Source organism: Drosophila mojavensis, unplaced genomic scaffold (genome assembly GCF_018153725.1).
Source record: "Drosophila mojavensis isolate 15081-1352.22 unplaced genomic scaffold, ASM1815372v1 contig_80, whole genome shotgun sequence".
Lineage (NCBI taxonomy): Eukaryota > Metazoa > Arthropoda > Insecta > Diptera > Drosophilidae > Drosophila > Drosophila mojavensis.
Window position 1 is genome coordinate 3996392 of NW_025318906.1, and position 25280 is coordinate 4021671.

General features: G+C 40.6%; 4 protein-coding genes and 3 long non-coding RNA genes across 8 annotated transcripts; 3 read left to right on the forward strand and 4 right to left on the reverse strand.

Annotated features, from left to right (window-relative positions):
• The first annotated feature begins 28 nt into the window (after positions 1-28).
• LOC122757744 lies at positions 29-2434 on the forward strand. Its single transcript, XR_006357879.1, has 2 exons — positions 29-1917; positions 2110-2434. It is a non-coding gene; the product is annotated as an uncharacterized LOC122757744 (long non-coding RNA).
• LOC6578633 (kynurenine 3-monooxygenase) lies at positions 2328-4736 on the reverse strand. The gene is made up of 3 exons (XM_002004505.4): positions 4539-4736; positions 2777-3862; positions 2328-2707 (listed from the first exon to the last, which is right to left on the reverse strand). Exons 1-3 carry the CDS (start codon positions 4626-4628, stop codon positions 2462-2464), a joined length of 1422 nt encoding a protein of 473 aa, XP_002004541.1. The 5' UTR covers positions 4629-4736; the 3' UTR covers positions 2328-2461.
• A 1130-nt stretch (positions 4737-5866) lies between these two features.
• On the forward strand, positions 5867-7705 carry LOC6578634 (calcineurin subunit B type 2). Its single transcript, XM_002004506.4, has 4 exons — positions 5867-5906; positions 6041-6080; positions 7032-7330; positions 7401-7705. The coding sequence occupies exons 1-4, from the start codon at positions 5904-5906 to the stop codon at positions 7569-7571; spliced, it is 513 nt and encodes a 170-aa protein (XP_002004542.2). The 5' UTR covers positions 5867-5903; the 3' UTR covers positions 7572-7705.
• A 2154-nt stretch (positions 7706-9859) lies between these two features.
• LOC122757710 lies at positions 9860-10615 on the reverse strand. The gene is made up of 2 exons (XR_006357824.1): positions 10203-10615; positions 9860-10074 (listed from the first exon to the last, which is right to left on the reverse strand). It is a non-coding gene; the product is annotated as an uncharacterized LOC122757710 (long non-coding RNA).
• A 4335-nt stretch (positions 10616-14950) lies between these two features.
• LOC122757712 lies at positions 14951-15463 on the reverse strand. The gene is made up of 2 exons (XR_006357826.1): positions 15162-15463; positions 14951-15025 (listed from the first exon to the last, which is right to left on the reverse strand). It is a non-coding gene; the product is annotated as an uncharacterized LOC122757712 (long non-coding RNA).
• A 231-nt stretch (positions 15464-15694) lies between these two features.
• Positions 15695-16119, reverse strand: LOC6578635 (phormicin). Its single transcript, XM_002004507.4, has one exon. It carries the CDS (start codon positions 16063-16065, stop codon positions 15778-15780), a length of 288 nt encoding a protein of 95 aa, XP_002004543.1. The 5' UTR covers positions 16066-16119; the 3' UTR covers positions 15695-15777.
• Positions 16120-16739: 620 nt separating this feature from the next.
• On the forward strand, positions 16740-25174 carry LOC6578636 (DNA polymerase zeta catalytic subunit). 2 transcript variants are annotated; one of them, XM_002004508.4, is made up of 14 exons: positions 16740-16981; positions 17052-17281; positions 17344-17588; positions 17650-17891; positions 17958-18396; positions 18455-18574; positions 18637-19050; positions 19112-19205; positions 19267-19368; positions 19430-21665; positions 21732-22531; positions 22595-23689; positions 23757-23984; positions 24043-25174. In XM_002004508.4, the coding sequence occupies exons 1-14, from the start codon at positions 16862-16864 to the stop codon at positions 24431-24433; spliced, it is 6756 nt and encodes a 2251-aa protein (XP_002004544.1). In that variant the 5' UTR covers positions 16740-16861; the 3' UTR covers positions 24434-25174. The 2 variants fall into 2 exon arrangements, with proteins under 2 accessions (XP_002004544.1, XP_015018748.1); XM_015163262.3 differs by lacking the exons at positions 16740-16981; positions 17052-17281; positions 17344-17588; ... (1 more) ...; positions 17958-18396; positions 18455-18574 and having other exon boundaries at positions 18963-19054.
• Positions 25175-25280: the final 106 nt, after the last annotated feature.

A 25280-nucleotide genomic window follows, 5' to 3' on the forward strand; every position in this document is an offset into this window, starting at 1 on the left:
ATATAAATATATATGTTTGTGTATACGATTAAACATTCACATTTAAATAACAACAATTAGTCGAGTCTTTTTGCGAGAGAGTGTGTGTGCTGCTCTCACTGACACTCTCAGCACTCTCTGCTCGTGCCTCAGCCGCTGTTGGCAGCACTGGGTCAGTCGTCGATTGGCGCGTCCATTGCTTTGGTGTGTTTTCACTTTTAAGCCTAGTTTAACAACATGTTGTTGGCGCTGGCTGCTGGCTGCTGGCAACTCCCTGCGTACATTGTATGTGAGCGAAAACTGAAAGAGAGAGAGATAGTGAGCTTTCGACGTGAAGATCAACCAACGCATTTGGTGCAATGTGAAATGAGAGAGAGAGAGTAAGCTTTCGACTTCAAGATCAACCAACGCATTTGGTGCAATGTGAAATGTTGTTGTCATCATTGTTGGCGAGTCATAACGAAACACCGGCCGGCGTCGACATTGAAATAAGAGCGAAGTAGAGTGGGAGAGCGACCGAGCGCGTGTGAAGAGAAAGCGTCGGCCTTGCGTGTCAGTGCTGCCATTTTTAATTACAGTGCTGGCACTCACACATATACATTGATTTTGTTTCTATCTATTTAATTAGAAAATAAGTGAGGTTAATCATAACAAAATTCGTTTTTCTTTCATTGATATCCGGCATAAACATTCGATGTTACACGTGATATGCGAGAAAAGCATAGAATATGCAAATACCACTATGCACGTATGTATAAATTGATGTGCTTATGTATGTATGTATGTCGCGCATGCAATTGTACACTACCGTGGCATATTTTTGGCTTTGCACAATGCCATCGACTTTTTAAACGCAGCAAAAATAAACAAAAATAAATAAAAACCAAATATATGCACATACATACAATGTTTAGATTGCCAAAGGCGATGCGTAGTATTTTAACCACACACATATATTTATGTACATACATAGATACATGTATGTATATTTATTTTTATACGAGACACATTTATTGTGTTCAAATTGTACATAAAACTATTTAAATATAGTAAGGAAATATGTTTTTTGTTTAAACAAAAATGAAAAGAATCCAAAATAAATGACCTACAATTGCAATTGGAATTTTATCCGAAATCTTTACTCCATATATAAAAAACACGGCATAATATTATAGTTGGTATAAGACATACATAGGTAATATGTACAAGACATTAATGTGTCTTTTTCTCTCACTCTTCAGTTATCATTCATTTAATACATGTAAACGAAGAAATATTAGGCTTAAATAACTGTATGTATTAGTCGCTCTTATTGCTTTGCTCTCACAGACAAGACATGGATGCTCTTTTTTGCCTGCAGGCTGGTGCTTGCACCAGTGTTGTTAATATAGCCTATTTCAGGCTAGATCTTGTCTGTGTGAAAGTGGTCTCCCTGACTGTCTCCTTCTCTATCTTATAATCTGTCTCCGTCAGTCTGTATACTATAAGCAGGCTACAAAGAAGAACTACAGAAGATCATTCAAGTTGTCTATATGTATGCAGTAGTAGTTTTGTGCCTGTATTTAAGTAAAACGAAGCAAGAATGCTTGCAGCGGCAGAGACTCTTCCCATTGGTCAATTCAAGTTCGACTGCAACGACCTCTACCTGGCACCGGGCTCAACATTTGAGTGGGACTTGGGCTTTGAGTGAAAGTCGTCCTATATAAAGGGCAGTACCTGCAGCATTTCTTCAGTCGCCCAGGCCTGGTGGGGGCTGTGCAGTCGAGTGAAATGAAGTGTGTGATCGTTCTGCTATGCATTACGTAGAGGAAATACGTAAAGGATATACTTAGAGAAAATATGTGGAAGAAATATTTGGATGAATTACGTGAAGGAAAGACTTAGAGGAAATATTCCAGCAGCTGGCAGTACTGGCTCGCGGGCAAAACATATAACTGGGTAAATTATCTTACTCTTCTGCTCTTCTCTAATTTTTCGCGTTTTTTTTATACGTCGATAAAGCTTTACGCGTTACGTGTATGAACTGACTTCTTATACTTTACACGCACTCACTAAAAAATGATATTCATATAAAGTTGAAGTTAATTCTTTAGTTAAATATTGTATTTATTTATTATTTTAACACGGCAGATCTCACTTGCGACTCACAGGACGAACACGCACTGACTAAATTAAGCAAATAAGCTTGCGCTTGCGCTCAGCGTGCCCTCTATCACTAGGCATGCACGGTTAACGGTATCGAAAGCGTAAGCAAGAATAGCATGCAACACAGAGAGCAGAAAATGAAACATCGCGCATAGATGGCGCCAGCAACTCATTGGCTGCTATAAAATAAAATATGTAGTACATAATCAGTATATATTTATATATTTATAACAAATAGAACACGTAAGTCTATGATAGTGAAATATGTTTATAAAATTAAAGGCAATAAAGATAATTCAAAACAAATGTACATTCCAAAGTTGATTATTTGAAACGCTCAGCGCAACCGTCTCACATAGATGGCGCCAACAGCCACTAAAAAGCTCAACACGATCGTGCCACTCAGAACTTTGCGCAGCAACTGGTCCTGCCACTGACGATTCGCAATGCACTGACTGTAGGGCATGCTGGTGAAGGAGACGCTATTGTAGAGCGGCACCCACTGATTGGGAAAGATGCGAAACAGCGTTGTGTCCAGCCACTTGCGACAGCGAAACGACCAGCGCTTGGTTAGATCACGCATCTGTCGAGGATGAAAAAGAGAATCGGTAGATAAATGCACATCGAGTAGATATCAGGAAGCCATGCACACCTCCACATAGTTATACATGGCCAGATCACAGATGGCATGGGCATCGCGCCAGCGAGATTCGGTAAACTTTTCCAGTGCCACATCCAGCGGAAGCTGCTGATTCAGTATGGAGTTCAGTAGCGTCAGATCCTCCATGCCCGCATTCAAGCCCTGGCCATAGTAGGGCACCATAGCATGCGCTGCATCGCCTAGAATCAGGGCTTTGTCCATATAGTGGTACGGCTTGCACTTGACGGACATCAAGTGCTGTGGGCGTGACTTGAAGAAGTCCTTGATCAGCTGCTGCTCGCCAATCAGAGGCAGTGCGTCCGCATAGTGAGTGCGAAAGAAGTCCAGCAGCTGCTGCTGGGTCTTCAGCTGCTCAAACACTTCGAAGGGCATCGACAGGGTAACTGTGAATGATTTATCCTGATTGGGCAAAGCGATCATCATGAAGGAATCTCGCGGCCAGATGTGCAAGTAATTCGGTGGCATTTGAAACTCATTGTCCTTGGCCGGTATGCAGAGCTCCAGGTAGCCCGTGCCGATGTACTCCTGCGAGTAATTGAAGCCAGGCTGACGCACGAGCTGCTGTCGCAGCGCACTGAAGGCGCCATCACAGCCCACAATCAAATCTGCGCTGGCAGAGATCAGCTGCTCCTGCTCCGGCTGCTGCTCCTGCTCCTTCATCTTCTGCTTCTCCCTTCCCAGCCTGAACTGCAAGCGGCCTTCCCTGACATTGGCCTTGACCAGCTTATGCTCGAAATGGCAGTGGATGTTGGGAAACGCATCGCAGGCATCCAGCAGCAGCTCGTTCAGCCGCTTCCGACCCACCGAGTACAGGCACTGATTGTTGCACGGATCGTACAGCACAATGCTCGTGCGTCCTTTGACGCTGTGCAGCATGCGGCCGCGCATGGGTATCGCTGTGGCAAGCACCTGCTGCTCCAGGCCCACGGCAGCCAAGGCCTTGCGTCCGCGCTGCGACAGCGCCAAATTGATGCTGCGCCCCTGCACCAGCTGCGCCTTGCGAATGTCCTCGCGGTACTCGTACAGCTGCACCTCGTGACCCATGCGCGCAAAGTTCAAAGCGGCCAATGAACCCACCTGCACAGGTAAATGATAATATAAGATAAGCTCTAAAACACGCTAATGCTCTAGATGTAGCTGTAATATAATGATATTGCATAATGATATTTCGTTTACATATGAAGATATGATACTGTTATACGTTTTTAATGCTGAATTCGTATAAAACTCCTTTACAACATGTATAAGCTTCAAGATTGATAGGAAAATGCATTTTTCTAAATATGGAAATCTCATACTGCTTAAATGATTTTAAATATAGTTTATTATGCCATTTATACTCTACACTACACATATTGTGAAACTCTTCTATAGATCCTTATAGAGTGCTTTATATTATATACCAAATGTATGATCATCTAATACTCTATCAAAGCTTTGATATATAAGAATTACGTAATCAATAATACTCGCTAAGTTTAGTGAAAGTGCATAGGATCCATTTTTGATGCAACTCTAGTTATATTATTACCCAAGACTCTAAACAATTATCCAGATGCGCAAAAAGTTGGGCATATTTTATACACGTAGATCTAGATCTGTATGCTATCTGCTCCACTTCTTGCTTATGCTTTGCTCTAATCTATGTCTCACTTGCCTGGCATTTATGGCTTTATGACAACCAAAAAATGCGTATTACGGCTACCAGCTAATTGCCGTCCCTAATAACATGCAGTAGATAAAAGTGACTTACCGGACCGGCTCCCACAATGGCTACATTTCGTCTCGTCGCCGTAGCTCCATTGCCATCCGCATAGACATAGTTCGTTGTGCTCTGTGACATGTCTACTGCGCGGTTGTGGTTGCTGACGAGGTGGGACGTAGGTGGGTGTTGTATATTCTATTGGTAGCGACGACCGTACGCTCGGCGCGTTCGCAACGAAATGGACTGGCAGTTGGCAAGTCGGTTTGCTATAATGATAATATGGGAAGACAGTAAATGCTATCTCTTGGCTGAGACGGGGCTGGAAGCACCACAAGTGTCTAGCCGCAATTCCCGTCCCAGTGGGCCAGCCGACAGCCAGTTGAGTTTTCACTTTCCGCTGATGGCAGTTATCAAAGGGCAATCCAATTTGAAGCAACTTGATCGTCATAGGGTCTCAGCTCAGTTGGCATTACGAACCGATTATAATTGTCAGCTGTTTGTCTTGTAGGTCAGCGGAAGCTGAATAGATAACTGATTCCTAATTATTCAGTGATCCGAATATTTCTAGTTTCATTTGTTGCGCACTTTTTATTGGGTCATGCATAAACTAAGTGAATCAACAGCAAATACAGGGTATATTTCTGTTGTGCATATTATTAGCATATTGCATATTGCTTAGCATTCAAGTATGTATTTGTGTCAGCAGCAGTTTTTTTGTATAGCTCAAAATCACAAAAGGTCTTTGATTTTATTTTAAAAATCGATTGTAAGCGCGCAACATTTTTAAATTCGATAGACATGTGCAATAGTTATCGCTGCCTGTTAAAATAGCCGTTACAGCAATGTTTGACCAAATTTGCGCTATCTTGCTCAATTTGCGTTTCGCTCACATTGTATTGCAGTTCTGTTTGATTTTAGTTATTAGTTATTTTAGTTATTATTATTATTTAATGTATAAATAGCCAACTCATATTTTCTCATCTCCCATTATATTTCATATGATCTCTCTCTCCCTCTCACTCTGTCATTCTAGATAACACTGCTGAGTATCTTTACAGTGATGAGCTCAGACTTGCGTTAATGTACCTAACAGACTGCTGGATAACAGAGCTGTTTTCCAATTGGCAATTGCTCACCAGTTCGAAGCGTGGGAGTCAACAGGGTGAACGCGTTTTTTTTCATCACTCTGCTCCAAAGAAAAACAGCTGACTTTCTGTGCGCGTTACCTGTGAATGGTCAGACGCCATTGTGTACAAAAAAGTGTCACAGTCGCCAAATAAAACGAGAAAAAAGTGAAAATCTTTTATTAATTGTCAATAGGAAAAATAAAAGTTGTCTCGCTGCTGTTGTTGTTGGTGTTCATACATTTATAGCTAATTACATTTTCAAGCCTGAAACACATACACACACAAAATGGTAATAAAACTCTGCCAAATAACAAAAATTCGAGAAAAGTGCTTTTATGGCATTCTTTTCAATATTTAGATGCAAATGGCAAATTTATCGTTTCACTCAAATTTATTAACACAAACATTACGTTTGCCTTTCAGGGAAATGAAACATCGCTACCTATGGAAATGTGCTCGAATTGTAAGTTAATAGTTATATACATATGTATGCATATATATTTCTTTTATATACTCAATGTCATTTGAATGGAATTTGGCCAGCTGCTTTTATGCATATTCCACGCAGCTAAAACACTTAAAATATCCCACAAAAAATTTGAATGCCTGCAATCCAATTAGTATTGCCTTTGCATTTACAGTTATTTGCGTTACTTTATGCGCCTTGTTTGCCCAATGGGAGCAGTATTTATTTATTGCCAATTGGAATATGAGAATTGTGCCAGTGTGACACTTGTTTATTTTTGTTTGTGGCATGCGCCAATGAGAATGTGAATTGTAATAGAATGATACTTGTGTATTGAAGGTGTGTAGTGTATTTGTAGTTGAAAGCTCTTTTCTTGTTGGTAGTTGATTGGAGTATGAACCTTGTGCTAGGATGATGCTATGTTATGTTCCAATTGGAAAGATCTCAAATTATATGTAAAGTGGAATAAAGTTATGTAATTGAAATTGTGTTAGTAAATGTGTATGTTTACATGCATTGTGCTAGGATGACACATGTTAGTTATTTCAATTAGAGCTTGAACTATATGTGAATACAAATGGACATTTTTAAGATATATTATTCACTTTCCCTTGCTTGATATATAAACAAGTGTCATTAGCACAATACTTGCATTCACAATTTGTTGCTGAGAGTTGCTCTATTTTTAATTAGCCTATGCATATTATGAATATCAATAAACATTTTCATTGTCATTTTCGCTTAGGCGGGGGGCGAGTGATGCTCTATAAATAGAGACGATCACGAGCAGCACAGGGTGCACCGAGTATACAGGGCGCAGGCAGTCACACCTGACTTGAGGAAACTGTTTCCATATGTAACTAATACTAACTCTCATCTCTCTTTCACTTTGTTTACCTCTCTCTGTCTCTCTCTCTCTCTCTCTCTCTCTTTGTGTTACTCTCTCAGTCGATGCAGATGAGATTCGTCGTTTGGGCAAACGTTTCCGCAAATTGGATTTGGACAATTCGGGCGCATTGAGCGTGGATGAGTTCATGTCGCTGCCGGAACTGCAACAGAATCCGCTCGTGCAGCGCGTCATTGACATTTTCGATGCGGATGGCAATGGCGAGGTGGACTTCAAGGAGTTCATCCAAGGCGTATCCCAGTTCAGCGTGAAGGGCGATAAATTGTCGAAGCTGCGCTTCGCCTTTCGCATCTATGACATGGACAACGATGGCTATATATCGAATGGTGAACTGTTTCAGGTGAGTGAGAATGAGATGAGAGCGAAATTGGAGTGAATATTTATTTATCAATATAATGTATTTCCAACAGGTACTCAAAATGATGGTTGGCAACAATTTGAAAGACACGCAACTGCAGCAGATTGTGGACAAGACAATCGGCTTTGCGGACAAGGATGAGGATGGCAAGATATCGTTCGATGAATTCTGTTCGGTTGTGGGCAATACGGATATACACAAGAAGATGGTTGTAGACGTTTAAGAGTGTGGCAGGGGCAGGCGAATGAGAATCAGAGGCAAAGATGCAGCTGAAGCTGAATGCTGAATGCGTTTAGGTTTACCTTTTACCTTGATATGCATATATTTTATATATATATATGAATACCTTTTTCACTAGTTACTATTTATTTTTTGATATATATTTTACTCTTGTTTTTGTTTACAATTTAGTTTATATTTGTTTTCAATAATTAATATCACATTTTCTAAAAGAAAAACAAAACAATTTTTTAAAAGTTGTATTTCTAAGTCGTAAAGTAAAGTCAAAGAAAAGGAAAGGGAAAACAGAGAGAGATAGAGAGAGAGAGAAAGTAATAAATAATGTGCGCCTCCTACTTACATATTTCTAAAATATATATATATATAGACATAATTTATTATACAAAAACAAAAGTGATGAAGAAGAAGAAAGAATTGAAACAAAAACATAAATAAAGCAAACATGTTGAGCGTTTTTTTTTTTTAATATATAAATATGCTCTTTTTATAATATTAAATCAAAATTGAATATACAATCTTTATACACAAATTAACAAAATGAGAGGCCTAAAAAACAGAACAAGCAACAACAAAAACAAAACTTGGTCAAGCACAAAAAGCAAATCTCGTGTGTTCATAAGCTTTAAACTAAAAACTTTTATTTAACATAATGTGTGTGTGTGTGTGTGTGTGTGTGTGTGTGTGTGTGTGAATGCATGCTTGATATACTCTATATAGTATATATGTTATATGTTAGATATATACTAATCTGTTAACTCTCTTAGACTTTTCTGTTATTAAAACTTCTAATTCTCCTGTGATTTGGCCAAACAAAAAAAAAAAAAAAAAAAAAAAAAAAAAAAAAACAAAACAAACTAAATTATGAAATTTAAAACTTTGCTAGCCTCTTTAAAATTATATATATTAATATTACTATATATTATTATATATCTATATATACTCTTTATAAAACTCTAATTTATGGAGCTTTTAATACACACAACAACAACAACAAAATCAAAAAATCTGTGCTATATGTTCGTAACTCTTTTTTACTAAAAACAAATATAACAAATTATTTAAATAAATATTATATAATACAAATTAAAACTCCAAAATAATAAGGAAGCAAAATATTTCATAAAAAATACCCTAAGAAAAAAATATCAAATACATTTTATATGAAAAAAATACATTTTAAAATATATAAATGAAAAAATAATTATTTCCGACAAAACTCATCGAAAAAAATTTTATATAAAAAAAAAAAACATCTTTTAGGAAATATAAATGAATAAATAATCATTTCAGACAAAATTCACTGGAAAATATATTTTTAAAAATAATACAAATTTTATTTTAATTAAAATAAAATAAAAAACATTTCATACCAAATTTATGTGTTAAAAAAGCTTTGAACAAAAATATATATATATAAAAAAACAAAATTCAGTGGAAAAGTAGTTATATAAATATTAAAAAAAAAAAAAAATTAAAATAACAAATTGTTTTATATGAAATTCAAGCAACCAATTTTATATTTCAAAATAACTTCAAAAATTACAGAAGAAAAATAATAAATTAATGCAAAAAAAAAAAAAAAAAAAATTATAATAATAATATATATTTAATAGTAAAATATAAATGATTACGAAATTCATACAACAAAAATATATCCTTAAAAAAAAATCAATTATAAAAAAATTATATGAAAAAAAAAAAAAAAATAATTTAAAGCGCAACAAAATATAATAATATGTATATTTAACACATTTTTTCTCAATTATAATATTTAATATGGATATATATAATATGTTTATTGCATACATCAAATATACATTAACTAATTCTAACCAAGTTAACTTAGTATATAAAAAGAAACTATAAGTATATGCATATGTATGTATAACAATTAAATCGAATAATTATACATATGTCGGTTGATTAACAACATTTTATACTTCAACTTATAGAAATGAACACGTCACGAAATGAGACAAAACGAAACTGTAGTTAAATGAATTAACAAAATGCATGTTACCAATTTTTATAAAATTAAGCAAACAAAAGAAAATGAAAGAATTTTTGCACCAATCGCCATTTCACAAGTGTTTGTTAGCTAAAACTAATCAATTTTGCGTTTATTTATTTAATTTTTTAAAGATTTTTAAAGAGCGGAGCCAACAAAGATATAAAAACAACTGAATCATCAATTGAAATTTTTGGTGTTTTTGTTGTTTGCGGCTCGACAAAGCAATAAATAAACTTATATACATATATACTGCAAGCAAGTATGTTGATTTCATTTACTGAAAAATCTTGAAACTTTTCATAGTTTTACAATTTCTGCAATAACAAATGCAGGGGTCATACAAGAACCAGGATACGGATTCGGATCTTCGACATGGATCAAAAAGATGTGGCGAATATACATATCCACGCATATCGTGTGGTGGCCATGGCCGTGGCGAATCGAGAATGTTTTACAGTTATATGTAGAACATATGCTGAAAATTTCATGGTAATCCATTAAGTAACGCAAAAGTTATAAAATAAAAATGTTAGTCAATTCCCAATTTGCGTAGATGCAGCGCCAAGTTGTTTATATATTTTTCGAATAGGTGTATTCACATACCCGTGCAAATTTTTGAGCCTCATTGTATTCCAAATGCAATTAGATTAAATAATAATTAAAAATAAATAAATCATCAGCTGCCACTTTAAATAGACTTTTGTGAGCAGTGAAATAACGGTGCTGGTAGAAGCAGAAAGGCTTTGAATGTTGATGAATGTTCTTTACCCTATTTATTTATTTTATTATTAATAATTTTTTTTTTTTTTTTTTTGAAAAACGCAGAGCTCTGTCTTATTTTGTCAACCAATTTCATAGGCTTCTTCTGCAGCAAATACCCCATAAAAAATAACGGCGTCCCCGTACGAAATTAAAATTCTATAAGCGAAATTATATAATACCAAACGTAACGAAATGAAAAGAATCTGGATTTACGTGAAATATTTAAAATTATTCCATTACCTTTTCAGTTATAACTAATCAAGTTTCTGCTGATCTGACACGGTTCGGTAGGTGTAGATATGTATAGTCGTATATCTGTGATATCTGTGTGATCTTAATCAACTATCTACCATTTCAAACATTAAGTCTAACCGAAAAATGCATTTTCCGATTTGTTACACCCGTCGAGCTGGCGTTCAAATTGGATTTGGATCTATATAAACCCGATGTACAGCCAGCTGAAATCAGTTCAACATTGCAGTCTAAGCAGCTAAAGACATTTACAATGAAGATCATCCTGTGTCTGTTTTTACTTGGTCTCATGGCTATGGCAATGGCTCAAACTGACGACGGTGCCGCGACCACGGAGCCTGTGGATAGGGCTGTTGAGGAAAATTTGATGGAAGTGGAAGTGGAAGACCCAGTTAATACGTCCCGTAGGATCTGCAGTTGGTTTAAAGTCTTGGTTAATAAGCACAGAACCTGCCGTGCTTTCTGCAGAGCCTATGGTTTTCACGCCGGATTTTGCGATGCCGATGGCATTTGCCGTTGTGTTCGAAAAAGAAAATAATCGAAATGTATTTAAAAATTGTGCAATAATTTCAAATGAACGTTCTCGGGCGATCCCAAAACTGCCCGACAAATTAAAAATATAAATTTGAGAGAATTTTTTCGTCTTTGTTCGTTGAATTGTAAAACTTTTCCCAAACTTGTAAAAATAAATGATTAAATCATAAGTTGAATGAGCAAAAATGGAATAAGTGATAGAAGCGATTTTTAAAATTTCATGGCTGTAGCATTAGTAGTTTCCGAGATCTCGACGATCATACGGACGGACTCTGGGGGAGTCTGCTAATTCAGATCAACAGATTCATGCTGACTAGCAGCTTAGACGGTATAAAACCTGGTATAGGACCTGGGCAAAATTACAAGCATTTGACAAAGAGCTCTACGTAGTCTCTTGATCGAAAATTCGAAGTTGAAGATAGGAAATATTTAGATGTTTCTATAGAGGATTTGGCGATGATTCATACATAACTGTGATATATTCAATTCAATTCTCAATTTAATTGATCACAGTGAGCGGACTGAAAGGGCAGAATCGTGTATAAACAGCATCCATAGGACATCATATAGAAAATGGTATAGAGTCAAAAGGGGATTATGTGGAGAAACATAGAAAATAGATGTTCCAAATTTGCTTTATTTGTTAGGTCGGGCAATTTCGGGATCGCCCGAACAGGTTCATTTAAAATTAACTAAAATTCTTTAAATGCATTACGAAAGTTTGTTATTTAACATATCTGGGTACACAATGGCAAACATGCCAGACATCGCAACGTCCGGTCCAATATCCATGTAATACACAGTAAGCAACGCAAGCTCTATTCTTATTAAGAGGGGAATCAAACCACTTGCAGACAGAATGTGATAAAAGCCGTTTGTCCTCCACCTCCTCCGAAGGAGGCTCAGGCTCCTCGACCTCAGATTTAGCCCTTGCCATAGCCATGAGAGCCAGTAAAATCAGACAAAGAATGAACTTCATTGTAGATCTTGTTAGCTGGTTAACTGTTAACTCTTCTCTTGCCTCAACGGACTGGTGCGTCGGGTTTTTATACACCACAGCGTTGCCTTGTGCTGATTCCACGTAGCCGTAACATTTTAAATATCCCAAATCCAATTTGAACGCATGCTCAACGGGTGTGGCAAATCTGATAACATATTTTCCGGTATGCCAGAAGACTTCCTATTTGTAGTGGTAGAGAATTGTCCAAGTGGTAGAGCAGTTGACGTGTTGTAGATGGATTATCAATGTATATCAAACTTTCAAAATCTGATGATAGCAAAATATTCCGCGTTTGGAGATAATGTCCCGATGTCCCGACCCGACACCAAAATTTCCCGGTTTTCTATTGTTTCGATAAAAAAAAAAAAAAAAAAAAAAAAATAGGCAGTGTGGAGAAGTATAGGTCAGGCCATCATGAGTATAATGACAATGATAGGACAATATAAGGATGTATTCATATATATGGATTTACTTCTTGTGGAATTAGTCCCAAGATAATGTAATGATGCTAAATATGAAGAAAGTAAAAATTGAATGTAAAATTTTGAATTTTTTGTTTATGTTTTTCTTCTTATATATTCTAGCTATAAATGTAGATGTAAATGCCGACTTTAAGTTTTAACTATATTAAATTTTCGATAGTACTATCGATGGTGTCACTATCGACTGTGAAAAAAATCGATGATGTCAGTTAAGCAATACATAAATGTAAAATATATATATATATACACTATATAGTATATATACACTATATAGTATATATACACTATAAACTATATCAACTATACACAAGTATGTTCATAGAATTTATTAAAAAATCTTAAAATTTTTACATAATTTTACAATTATGCATTTCATTCATAGCAAACGCAAAAATTTCCCTGGCATTTTCCGCCCCTATACTTGTTTGACTGGCAGTAGGCATTGCAGATCGCATTCCCCCCCTTGCAGAGGGATCGCTGGTCAGGTGACAGGTTATCATCAGTTTGAGCCATTGCCAGAGCCATGAGCGCAAGCAAAACCAGACACAGGATGGACTTCATTGTAGATGTTGCTAACTGCTTTAACTTTACCTTATCACAATTCTCAAGTGACTGTGCGCCGCTTTTATATACGTACACATACATCCATAAATATCCCAAATCCAATTTGAACGCCAGCTCCTCGAGTGTAACAAATCGGAGAAATGCATTTTGCGGTTTAACTTGATATTTTACAGTTTTTTTTTATGGCAAAAGAAATAAAAATAATAAAAATAATAATAATAATAATAATAATAATAATAATAATAATAATAATAATAATAATAATAATAATAATAATAATAATAATAATAATAATAATAATAATAATAATAATAATAATAATTTTTTTTTTTTTTTTTTTTTTGGGCTGAGGTTGGAAAAAATGCTTTATGCACCGTCAGTCATGTCGTCACTTTGACCGGTGTGTCGGACTGCATAACTGCTTAACGACTAAAAAATCCTCCTCTTCCGGGGCTCAAATCCACCTTGGAACCAGGAGATATCCCGCATTACCCTTCAAGGTGGAACCCCATTGTGTGCTCTAAATGAGCGTTGCCCTCTGTGTGCCTGCGTCCAGGTCATACTTCTTCCGCCGCAGAACCTTTTCGGCGAAGTCATAGACTTTTTTCCAAGCGTCTATGCTGCTGCACATTTGCTGTACTAACGTCTCTGCTTTGACTTCACCTACTGTTTCTGCCAGGTCGATTCTTTCTTCCGACCATCTTTTGCAATTGAAGAAGGTGTGTTCTGCATCGTCCATTGCATTTTCGCAGTAAATGCAGCTGGATTCGGCAGTTTTCCCCATTTTATTTAGGTACTTTCGAAAGTATCCATGTCCGGAGAGTAGTTGTGTCAAATAGAAAGACGTTTCACCGTGCTTTCTATTTATCCACTGCTCCAGATCGGGTATTATTTTAGCGGTCCATCTTCCATACCTTTCGCATGACCATCTCGCCTTCCACGAGACTATGGTTTGCTGTCGTATGCTCTTTGCCGCACATTCTGAGTATTCTCCTCTTTGCCGAAGATTCCATATTTTTTTGCGCTCTTGGGCAAGCAAGTCAACCGGTATGACTGCTGCTATCACAGTCACGGCCGCCCCGGAGACTGTGCGGTACGCCGATGTTATCCTTAAGGCTGCTCTTCGTTGCACAGCTAGCATCGGTTTTCGCCTTACATTCGCCTCTAAGGTATCCGCCCATACTTCACTGCCATATAGCAGTATTGCATTTGTCGCTTCCATGAAAAATAATAATAATAATAAAAATAATAATAATAATAATAATAATGTGTTTATGCGTGCGTGCGTATCTGTGTGTGTGCATGTGCGAATAATTCTGGAAATATCAGTTGCTCGAAGGGTTCAGGGAATTCACGGAATTGAGCTGAAATTATATAAAAATAGATGGAACAACTTATATAAGTACGAGAGCGGTCTTTAATTTTATTTACAAATTTTACAATTTCCTCTATTATTTACAATTTTCTTCCTTTTTTGGTACAGATGCAATCCTTTTTGTTACAATGTCCGGATCTATAGCCATTCATTATGCAGTAAGCTTGGCAGGCTTGGTTCTTCACAAATTTGGTGCCTTTCCGGGTGCAAGTCTCTCGGAATTTTCTGCCACGTCTTGTCTCCTCCAAAAGAGCTGCTGCAGTAGTAGTAGTAGTAGTAGTAGTAGTAGTATTCCCAATATCCGTGACCTCAGTTTGAGCTGTTGCCATAGCCAAAGCGACTAGCAAAATCAGACACGCGATATTCTTCATTGTAATTGTTGTTAGCACCTTATGTTGCCACGTAGCTACGATACTTCAAATATCGCAAAGATAATTTGAACAGGTGTTCTACAGGTCTGGCGAATTGGAAAATGAAATGTTGTGGTAAATATTTGAACTTATCGTCGCAATCCCGTGAAATGATCGTATGTTTATTTTGTGCAAAATAGAGATTTTAATAAAGAACGGTTAGAACACGTCTGTCTCACTTACTTGCAAAAAATAACAACTGAATTCGCTCTACTTTCGGAAAAAAGTCAATTTCAATCTAAGCGTATGTATCCTTATATACAATAAGAAAATTTAAAAAAAATTACTGTAAAATTACAATTATTTACGGGAATGCGATTATATCTACAGCTACCGGACCGTGTCGAATCGAAAGAACCTTTATCTTCTATACTGTTACAGTTAGTTTCACTCATCTACATAAAACAACTTGAAACGGGCATAGCCAGATAATTGATCTGGTAGCGTTTTGACAGTGAAGGAGTATTCTGCAGTAGGTAGTACCCGTTCTTACTTATTATATATGTGACGGTGGATTAAAATGCTATAAGAGAAATTATATATTACAAAACGTAACAAAATGAATAGAATTTACAGTTAAATGTAGTTATTGAAATTATTTAAGGGAAACTAAATAAATTATTATAAATGAAAAGAATCTGTAGATAAACGTAGATAAATATTTGTATAAAATATCGCAGTTGAAAACTAATCAATGTAAATGAGTTAAATAGAAGTTAATACTACTATATGAGAGCATGCTCATTTAATTTATTGATAAATCATTTATTTGGGAAAAGTGGGGGAAAAGTTGTACAATTCAATTACGACAAACGCAAACAGCTTTGCTATTGCAATAGCCGCCCTTGTAGCGCTTGGCTAAGCAGTGAACAGCGCAGGCTGAATTGTTCACATTCAAGAAGCTGAGCAGATCGCAGGTGGCACGCTTATAACGTTGATGGGCAACGGGTGCTGCAGGCTGCACCTCCTCCAAAGCAGCTGGGCTAACGACGAAATCCTCCTTTACCTCAACTGTCTCCTTGACCACAGGTTGAGCTATTGCCAGAGTCACGACAACGAGCAAAGTTAAGCACACGATAGACTTCATTGTAAATGTTGTTGGCTGCTTAGGCTGTTCAGTTCGACTGATTTGGCTCAACTGATTGTGCAACCAGTTTATATACAGCCACGCATTGCCTTTGTCTTTCGGAGAGCTGTGCTCTGTTTCGGAATTCTCTTGGGATTCCCATTGGGTAGTTTTATCTCTGTAGCCCTCTTAAGTATACACACGGTCACGTACAGGGGGACTTTTAGGTGACAATTTCACTTGAATTATTATTGGATGACAGATAACAATGGATGGTCAATATCTTACACAAGGTCATTGTGTAAGCGTTTATTGACTGTGGCCCAAGTGTTTGCTTATTAAATGTACTGCAAAGCCGCTAGTCATAATAATATGACTTAGTTTAATTAGAGGTTAAGTATTGGTCGTCTTCATTTCTAAAAATATTGCGTTGCTTAAGCTTACTACGTCATCACTATAAAATAGATATTGGCGCCTGAATTCAAATTGTTTTATTGTAACGACTAAAGTTTCGTTAATTACTCAATAGCGACAAGCGCTTAAAATTCGTTAAGCAAGTTTCGTTAAGTATCGAATTACGAGTTCGTCTTGGCAGCGTTGCCAGACTATGATTTACGCAGCCCTGGCACACATCGTGATTTGGCGCCAATCTCTTAGTCGTACGAGAGCTGTTAATGAATTTCACAATGTTGCCGTACAAAGTTATTCCAGCCCTGGCATTCCCCAGCACTAAGAGTAAACAAGCTTGTTTAAATTAAGTGAGCCGCTGTAATTTTAATGATTTTCGCCGGCATATATGCTAAAGGACGAATAGAAAATGTCGGACATAGACGGCATTTATTCGGTGCGGTTGGTGATTGCCGATTTTTATATGGAAAAGCCGGTGTTTGGTCTCGATCCGTGTTACTCGGAGCTGCGCGGCAAGGAAATTAAACGCGTAAGAAGTTTAACTGTTTCTTCAATTATGGCATTAATAATGTGTGTATATATATATTCTTCTTTGATAGGTGCCCATTGTGCGCATATTTGGCGCAAATGCCAATGGCCAGAAATGCTGCATGCATGTGCATGGTGTCTTTCCCTACTTTTACATACCCTACGATAAGCGGGACTTTGAAACTGTGGAACGGGGCATATTGCAAATAGCGATGCATTTAGACAAGGCCATCAATATATCGCTGGGACAGGGCAGCTCCAATGCGCAGCATGTTTTTAAAATACAATTGGTTAAGGGAATGTAAGTTATTTATATAATATCAATTTTTCTTTGTAAATAATATTTCTTCTACTCTATTGTAGTCCCTTCTATGGCTATCATCGCACAGAGCATCAGTTTTTCAAGATTTTCATGTTCAATCCTCGTTTTGTAAGGCGCGCAGCTAATTTATTGCAAAGCGGCGCAATATTGAACCGAAATTTCAATCCACACGAATCGCATGTACCCTACATTCTACAATTCATGATCGATTATAATTTGTATGGCATGAGCTACTTGCATGTGCCGCTTGAGGTTGTCAAATTTCGTCGGCAAACAGAGGAAGATGGTATAAGGTTATAAATAATCCATTTAGCCAGAATTCTAACTCCTTTTCGCTTCCCTTGCAGTTGTGGCCTATGCGAATGTGAAACCCCAGCAGCTCTTGGATCCCAGTTCTGTTAAGAAAGTCGCCTGCAGTGCTTTAGAAGTAGACATCAGCTCAAACTTTATACTGAATCGTTTTCAGTTGGTTACCAAAACGAATTCAACGCACACAAATCCCGGTATTGAGGCCATCTGGCACGATGAGCACGTGCGCAGACAAAAGCTGGCTGAGAGCTATGGTGGAGATAGCCAGAAACTAAATGCGGTACATATTGGAATTACACTCATGCCAATCTCTACAAATTTACTTATAAATGTGCTTCATTTGCAGCTGCCTGTGCTGCAAGTGCCGCCCACGCAGGAGCGTCCGAACGTGGAAATTGCAGAGAGCCATCATTTCTATCGTGCTGCTCTAGAGAGCAAACTGTTGTCCTTGGACCAAACAGTCAGCGGCGAGCAAACTCTGGCTGATCAAACACAGATCAGCAATATAAATATCACGTTACAGACCAGCGCCAAGGAGCAGCGTCGTCAATTTAATTTGCAGAAGCTTTTGGTCAATGCGGTTTATCCTGAGGAATGCAGCCAGTATGCCCAGGAGCAGTTGATCAATGCTTCAACTATACAAAATCATCTATCGGGCAGCGGAAGTGTGCACAGTCCAGTCCAGGACGCTCAGAATGAAGATGATGCTGCCTTTCTGGATGATACGTTAGTGGATGAGGAACTGCAGCAACAAGCCAATGGTCCAGTGCCACACGATGCTACACGTAAGCGTATATAAAATTGATAGCAATATATAAAAAACTAAATTCAATCTAATTTCAGTGCGCGAAGAGGATTTGGAGCTGTTAGAAGTGCTGCAGCAGCTGGAGGAGGAGAATGCAAATGAATCGCACATCGACTTGGACAGCTCACTAGCGCAGCTCTCGCAGCAGCATAAGAAGTGTAAAGCCATAGATAAATTAAGTTTTGTAATTACTTTCATGGATTTCTAACTGATTTTTCAGTCGAGCTAACGCCTGAGCTGCTGGACAAACAAACAGCTGCAGCAGCCACACAGCAGCCATTGTCCGAAGACGAGAGCGACAACTCGGATGATGACAACGCAGCTGGCAATGCGCATGACTTTTCCGTCGCTTTGGATGACATCGATGAGCTGCTGCTTAAGCTCAGCCAGAGTCAGAGTGTGCCTGGCCCAGCGACCAGTCAGGAGCGTGAAATGCCGCAAATCGATGGGGCCGACGATCAGCTGCAGCGCACGCCCACTAAGGTCAAGAGAGGCACACAACAACGGACTCCACCACGCACACCTACCACACCCAAAGGTCGCATAAGCAGGCAGCAGCCACGCACGCCCAAGTCTAGTGCGGCCAAGAAATATGCACCGTTACCTTTGACTATAACGAGCAGATCTGCACAGAGTAGGTGTGGGTATTTTAAATATTAATACTCCCTCATTCTAAAACTCTTATTCACTTGCAGAACAGGAGCAGGAGGCAGCAGCTGTTATGCCAGTGCCAGCGAGCAATGCCATCAAGAAGCGTCTGAGCCAGCAGCTTGAGACGAACGTCCAGAGGTATAATCACATATCAAGAATATTTAACCTCTACTGATAACTCCATATTCTTCACATATAGTCCAGCTGTATCGCTGCGCAAGAAGGTGGCCATGTCCGAGCTACGCCGTAAGACCATTTCCACAGACTCTTTCGCAGAACTGGAAGCTCTACGGGATGATTCGTATGTTAAGTTAGTCTTCTCTTTAAAGTTCCTTTATATATATAGTTTCGTATATACTTAGCACTCCTCCACGTCGCAGCACGCGCCGCAGCACGCGTAATATGGACAAAACGCACGTTGCTTGCTATTTGACGCCGCGCCAGAAGAATACACCCATTTCTGAAGTCTTTGCAACAGAGGAGTCACTAATGGAGCAGAAGCAGCCACGTCGCAGTAAACGCAAGCAAGCTAAACAAGCTGAAGAAGATCACCCGGCTCCTAAGGCAAACATCAATTTGGGAAAGATTAGCCCGGTTGCAGACTCTCCTGCTGCAACTAGCGATGATGAGGCAATTGTATCTGATACAGAGAGCGACAGATCTGTGGCCAGACCCAATCTAAGACGATTACGAAGGAGTTTTCGGGAATCATTGCTGGCCAAACGGGCGACACCGCTGAGTAAAATAAAACAATGTCAGTCATCAGACACACCAGAGAGTGGAAGGAGTAAAAGTCCAGAAAGTCCAATGGCTCAAAATGTAGCCAGTCCAGTTGCAGAGACTCCACTGTGTCGAACTGCAACAAGTGCAATGCCAGCGAATGCAAAGAGTCAAGCTATAGCAAGTCCAACGCCAGAGATATCTAGGCGTCGAGCTGCATCGAGTTCCATGCCAGAGAATCAAAAGGCATCAAGTCAGATCTTGTCAAGTCCAATGCCACATAGCTCTAGGAGTCTAACTACAGCAAGTCTAGAGCGAGAGAGCTCTAGGAGTCGAACTGCATCCAGTTCAAGTCGAGTTCGAGAGACTCCACTGGGTCGAACTGTAGCAAGTCCAGTGCCAGAGGTTGCCAGAAGTGAAGCTACTGCAAGCCCCATGTCAGGGAGCTCTAGGAGTCGAGCTGCATCAAGCTCTATGCGACAGAATTTAAGGAGTCAAACTACAACTAGTCCAGTTCGAGAGACTCCACTGGGTCGAACTGTGCCAAGAAGTCAAACTGCGGAAACTCCAATGCCAGAGAATCCAAGCAGTCAAGCTATAGCAACTCCAATGCCAGAGAGCTCTAACAGTCGACCTTCCAGCACAAGCGTTAAAAGTCAAATCTTGGCAAGTCCAATGCCAGTGAGATCTGTGAATCCATTAAGTCAATTGTCAACACCTGTGACTCCTGATCAATCTTTAAAAGTTGGCGCAACAGATGAAACTGCAAACGAAGATGTTGACACGCCCCAGTGTAGTCCACGAAGTCTAGATAACAATACGCCAGAGCTGATGAAAAGTTTCTATGAGCACTCGTTGATCATAAACAGCCCATCCGTATTCAGCGACGACATAGACAGTCCCCAGTCGTCGGCACAAATTAAGCTGGAGGCCAATGCTAATCCAACTTCAACAACAGCAGATCCCAACGCACTTGTGATAGCTCCCTTGGAGCTGCCGCCCAGCTATGAGGAGGTGTTGCACAGCTGCCGCAAATTGGATATACCCGAGTATGTGTTCCAGCAACCCTTCTATAGCAATCCTGCGGATGTCAGCAAAATGACCGAGGTGGGCTTTTTGGTGTTGCGCATACCGGGCAACAAGCTCAATGATCTGGAGCCCTTTGAAAGCAGCGTTCTGCATAGCAATCAAGGTCTGGCTGCCTGGCGACGGAAGCAGTTGGTGTCGATTGGTGGACCGGCTATATTGCAGCGCTATCGCAATGAGCAGCAGGTGCGGGAGTACTTTAGCAGCGAACAGCGGCTGGTCATGGAGCCCGCAATGAGTCCGCCCAGCAGGCAGGATGCCAAGCTGTGGCTGAAGGCAAGGGAGCTGCACAAGCAGCGCCAAGGCGAGAAGGAGGAGCTGCGGCCTGCGGGCAATGATGTGGACAGCCCCATCAAAATCAAGCGTCAGAAAATAACCATGATGCTTAATGAAGTTGATGCTGAGGGTGGAGCCAGTGGCGATGAGGATGGCGACCTAAATTGTAGTGGGCTAACGCTGACGCCCATGTCACAGACGCCACAGCACAGTGGCGCAGCAAAGTCCCAAGCCAGGGGCACGCCACTCAGCAGCAAGATGCGCTCCAAGCGTGCCACAAAACTCCAGTTTGAAGCCGCACAGGAGGAGCAGCCGAGCAGCAGTCAGTCGAGCGAGAAAAGCGTGAGCAGCAATGCTGCCCTGGAGGCACTGGAACGCAGCTCCTTCGTCAGAAGCATCAGCAGCGGACGCAATAGCCATGAGCTGAGCTTCGGACTCACCAATGCCACGCTGGACAATACCTTTGGCTTCAAGGTGAATCTGGAGAACCTGCAACAAGCCAAAGCGGACATCGAGGTGGGTGAATCGATATGAACTCATCCTGTTTGAACTATTGTTGATATTTGATCTATGTTTCCATAGTGCAACTATTTGACCACCATGACACTGGAGCTGTTTGTGCCGACGCGTGGCGAGCTGCTGCCGGATCCGTTGCACGATGAGATACGCTGCCTCTTCTACGCCATCGAGCACAGTTTGCCGGAGCAGTCACAGTCGCTGCCGAGCAAAGCGTGCGGCTATATTATTGTCAGCGATAGTCAGGACATCTTAAGTGAGGGACGTCATCATGGCCTGGATGCGGACATTGAACTGCAGGTGGTGCAGAGCGAGGCACAGGCATTTGAAGCGCTGCTGGCGCTCTGCACACGCTGGGATGCGGACATCTATGCCGGCTACGAGATCGAAATGAGCTCCTGGGGCTATGTGATTGAGCGTGCCAAGCATTTGTGCTTCAATATAGCGCCACTGCTGTCGCGTGTGCCCACGCAGAAGGTGCGAGACTTTGTGGACGAAGAGCGTGAATCGTTTACAGATCTCGATGTGGAGATGAAGCTCTGTGGTCGAATTCTCTTAGATGTCTGGCGTCTAATGCGCTCCGAGATTGCGCTCACCTCGTACAGCTTTGAGAACGTGATGTATCACATCCTGCACAAGCGTTGTCCCTGGCACAGTCCGCGTGCCCTGAGCGATTGGTATGCCTCGCCCTGCACCCGCTGGATTGTGCTGGAGTACTATTTGGAGCGGGTGAGGGGCACCTTGGCGCTGCTCGACCAGCTGGATCTGCTGGGCCGCACGAGTGAGATGGCTAAATTGATTGGCATACAGTTCTACGAGGTGCTCTCCCGTGGTTCGCAGTTTCGGGTGGAGAGCATGATGTTGCGGTGGGTATCAGATTGCATTTACCTGTAAGCATTGTCAATATCAAGTCCAATCTTCATTTATAGAATTGCCAAGCCAAAGAATTTGGTGCCGCTTTCGCCCAGTGTGCAGCAGCGCGCCCACATGCGTGCCCCCGAGTATTTGGCACTCATCATGGAGCCGGAGTCTCGGTTCTATGCTGATCCGCTCATCGTGCTGGACTTTCAGAGTCTGTATCCAAGTATGATTATCGCCTACAACTATTGCTTCTCGACGTGCCTGGGCCGTGTGGAGCATCTGGGCAGCAACACCCCGTTCGAATTTGGTGCCTCGATGTTGCGTGTCTCACGGCAGTTGCTGCAGCAGCTACTGGAACGGGATCTGGTAACCATTTCGCCATGTGGCGTGGTCTTCGTTAAGCGGGAGGTACGCGAGGGCATCTTGCCGCGCATGCTGAGCGAGATTCTGGATACGCGTCTCATGGTGAAGCAATCGATGAAGCTGCATCGCGACAGCTCCGCATTGCAGCGTGTGCTGCACTCCCGGCAGTTGGGCCTGAAGCTGATGGCAAATGTTACCTATGGCTATACGGCGGCCAATTTCAGTGGACGCATGCCCGCCGTCGAGGTGGGCGATTCGGTAGTGTCCAAGGGCCGAGAGACCCTGGAGCGTGCCATCAAATTGGTGGAGACGAACGAGAAGTGGAACGTGCGTGTTGTCTATGGCGATACGGATTCCATGTTCGTGCTCGTGCCCGGACGCAATCGCGCTGAGGCCTTTCGCATAGGCGAGGAAATCGCAGAGGCAGTAACGCAAATAAATCCCCACCCAGTTAAGCTGAAGCTGGAGAAGGTCTATCAGCCGTGCATGCTGCAGACTAAGAAGCGCTATGTGGGCTACATGTATGAGACGCCCGAGCAAGAGCAGCCCGTCTACGAGGCGAAAGGCATTGAAACGGTGCGGCGAGACGGTTGTCCAGCTGTGGCCAAAATGCTGGAGAAGGTGCTGCGGCTGCTCTTCGAAACGGCGGACGTGAGTCAAATCAAACAGTACGTGTGCCGGCAATTCACCAAGCTGCTCTCGGGTCGTGCCAATCTGCAGGATTTGATCTTTGCCAAGGAGTTTCGGGGTCTGAATGGCTATAAGCCCACAGCCTGTGTGCCGGCACTGGAGCTGACGCGGTAAGAAAATCAAGTTGAGAAAAAAAATATATATATTTACTGAATATCTCCTGGTCTACGCATACAGCAAATGGATGCTAAAGGATCCCCGACGCGTGCCACGTCGTGGTGAGCGTGTGCCCTTCTGCATCATAAATGGTCCGCCAGGTGTGCAGCTCATACGGCTGGTGCGTCATCCACACGAGATACTGGCCAATGAGGGCTACAAAATCAATGCGATTTACTATATAACCAAGGCCATCATACCTCCACTGAATCGTTGCCTGCTGCTCATAGGAGCCGATGTGAATGATTGGTAATAGAATGAGCTGCACTCTTGGAACACAATCTTAAGCTATTCAATTCCTTCACAGGTTCAGCAACTTGCCACGCAAACTGCTGATGACGCCCGCCCAGTCGACGGCAGGTGAGCTGTTGAATCGCGGCAATGCCAAGTCTACCATATCCCAATATTTCTCAACGACCAACTGCATCATTGAGTGTGGCCGCCAGACCAAAGCGGGCATCTGTGCGGAGTGTGCGCGCATGCCAACCAAGTGCGTTGTCACACTCCAGGCGAAGCTGGCGCAGCTGGACCGTGGCTACAGACTGACGCAGCAGATATGCCAGGCCTGTTGCGGCAGATTGGGTGATCTACAGTGCGGCTCACTAGATTGTCCGGTGCTCTATGTGCTGGAAGTGAAACGTCGCGAGCTGCAGCAAATGCCATTTATACGTAAACAGCTGGAGGAGCGTTTTAATTAGCTTATATGAACTGTGTAAATATGTATGTATATATTTTGTTGAAGTTTTTGTTGCTAAGAATATTATTATATTTATACATAAGCATGCATGAAAATAAATTATTTAAAAAGAATTTTAATATAAATCGTTCTTCAATGAGCATAATGGCCATTTACTTCGCTTTCAAATTCTAACGGCCCAAAAATTCCAGTTCCTCCGCTGGTTCGCTCGATTCGAACGAAATTTCGACTAAAGTACCAGGCGAACAGAAGTTGCAGCAAGGCAGCAAACAATTGAATACAAATTTCATTGCGTACTTACGGAGCAGCCATTAACAGCTGTTAAGCCGTTGCTAAGCCAAGCTGCTGTTACTGCAAAGCAGCTGCTGCTAAGTAACAGACTGGCTGATGTTAAAGGGCAGCGTGAATAAAGTCATGTCTTAGGCGCAAATGAGCTTCGATATTAATGAAATATACTATCCGAAAATTTTAAAATGTTTATAAAAAAGTGTAAGCATTACGTCCCCAATAAGATTTACATACACCCAAGATTTATATTGTTGTTGTATATTTAACTTGTGGCTGTTTAAAAAAGTTAAAAACTACTCGTACATTTAGTATCGGCAGCCAGTATATAGTATATGTAAATAGCTTATACACTATGAATGCAAGTGTGTGTGTGTGTGTATGTATTGCATATATGCATTGTTAACTATTGATATTGTTTTGTTGCCATTTGTAATTTGCATTTGTTATAACTAATTTTCATGAGACTTCTTGTTAATTTAATTTGTATACATATATACGTATGTGTGTGCCTGTGTATATATATATATTCAGATGGTAATGCGTGTGTTTGTATGATCTAA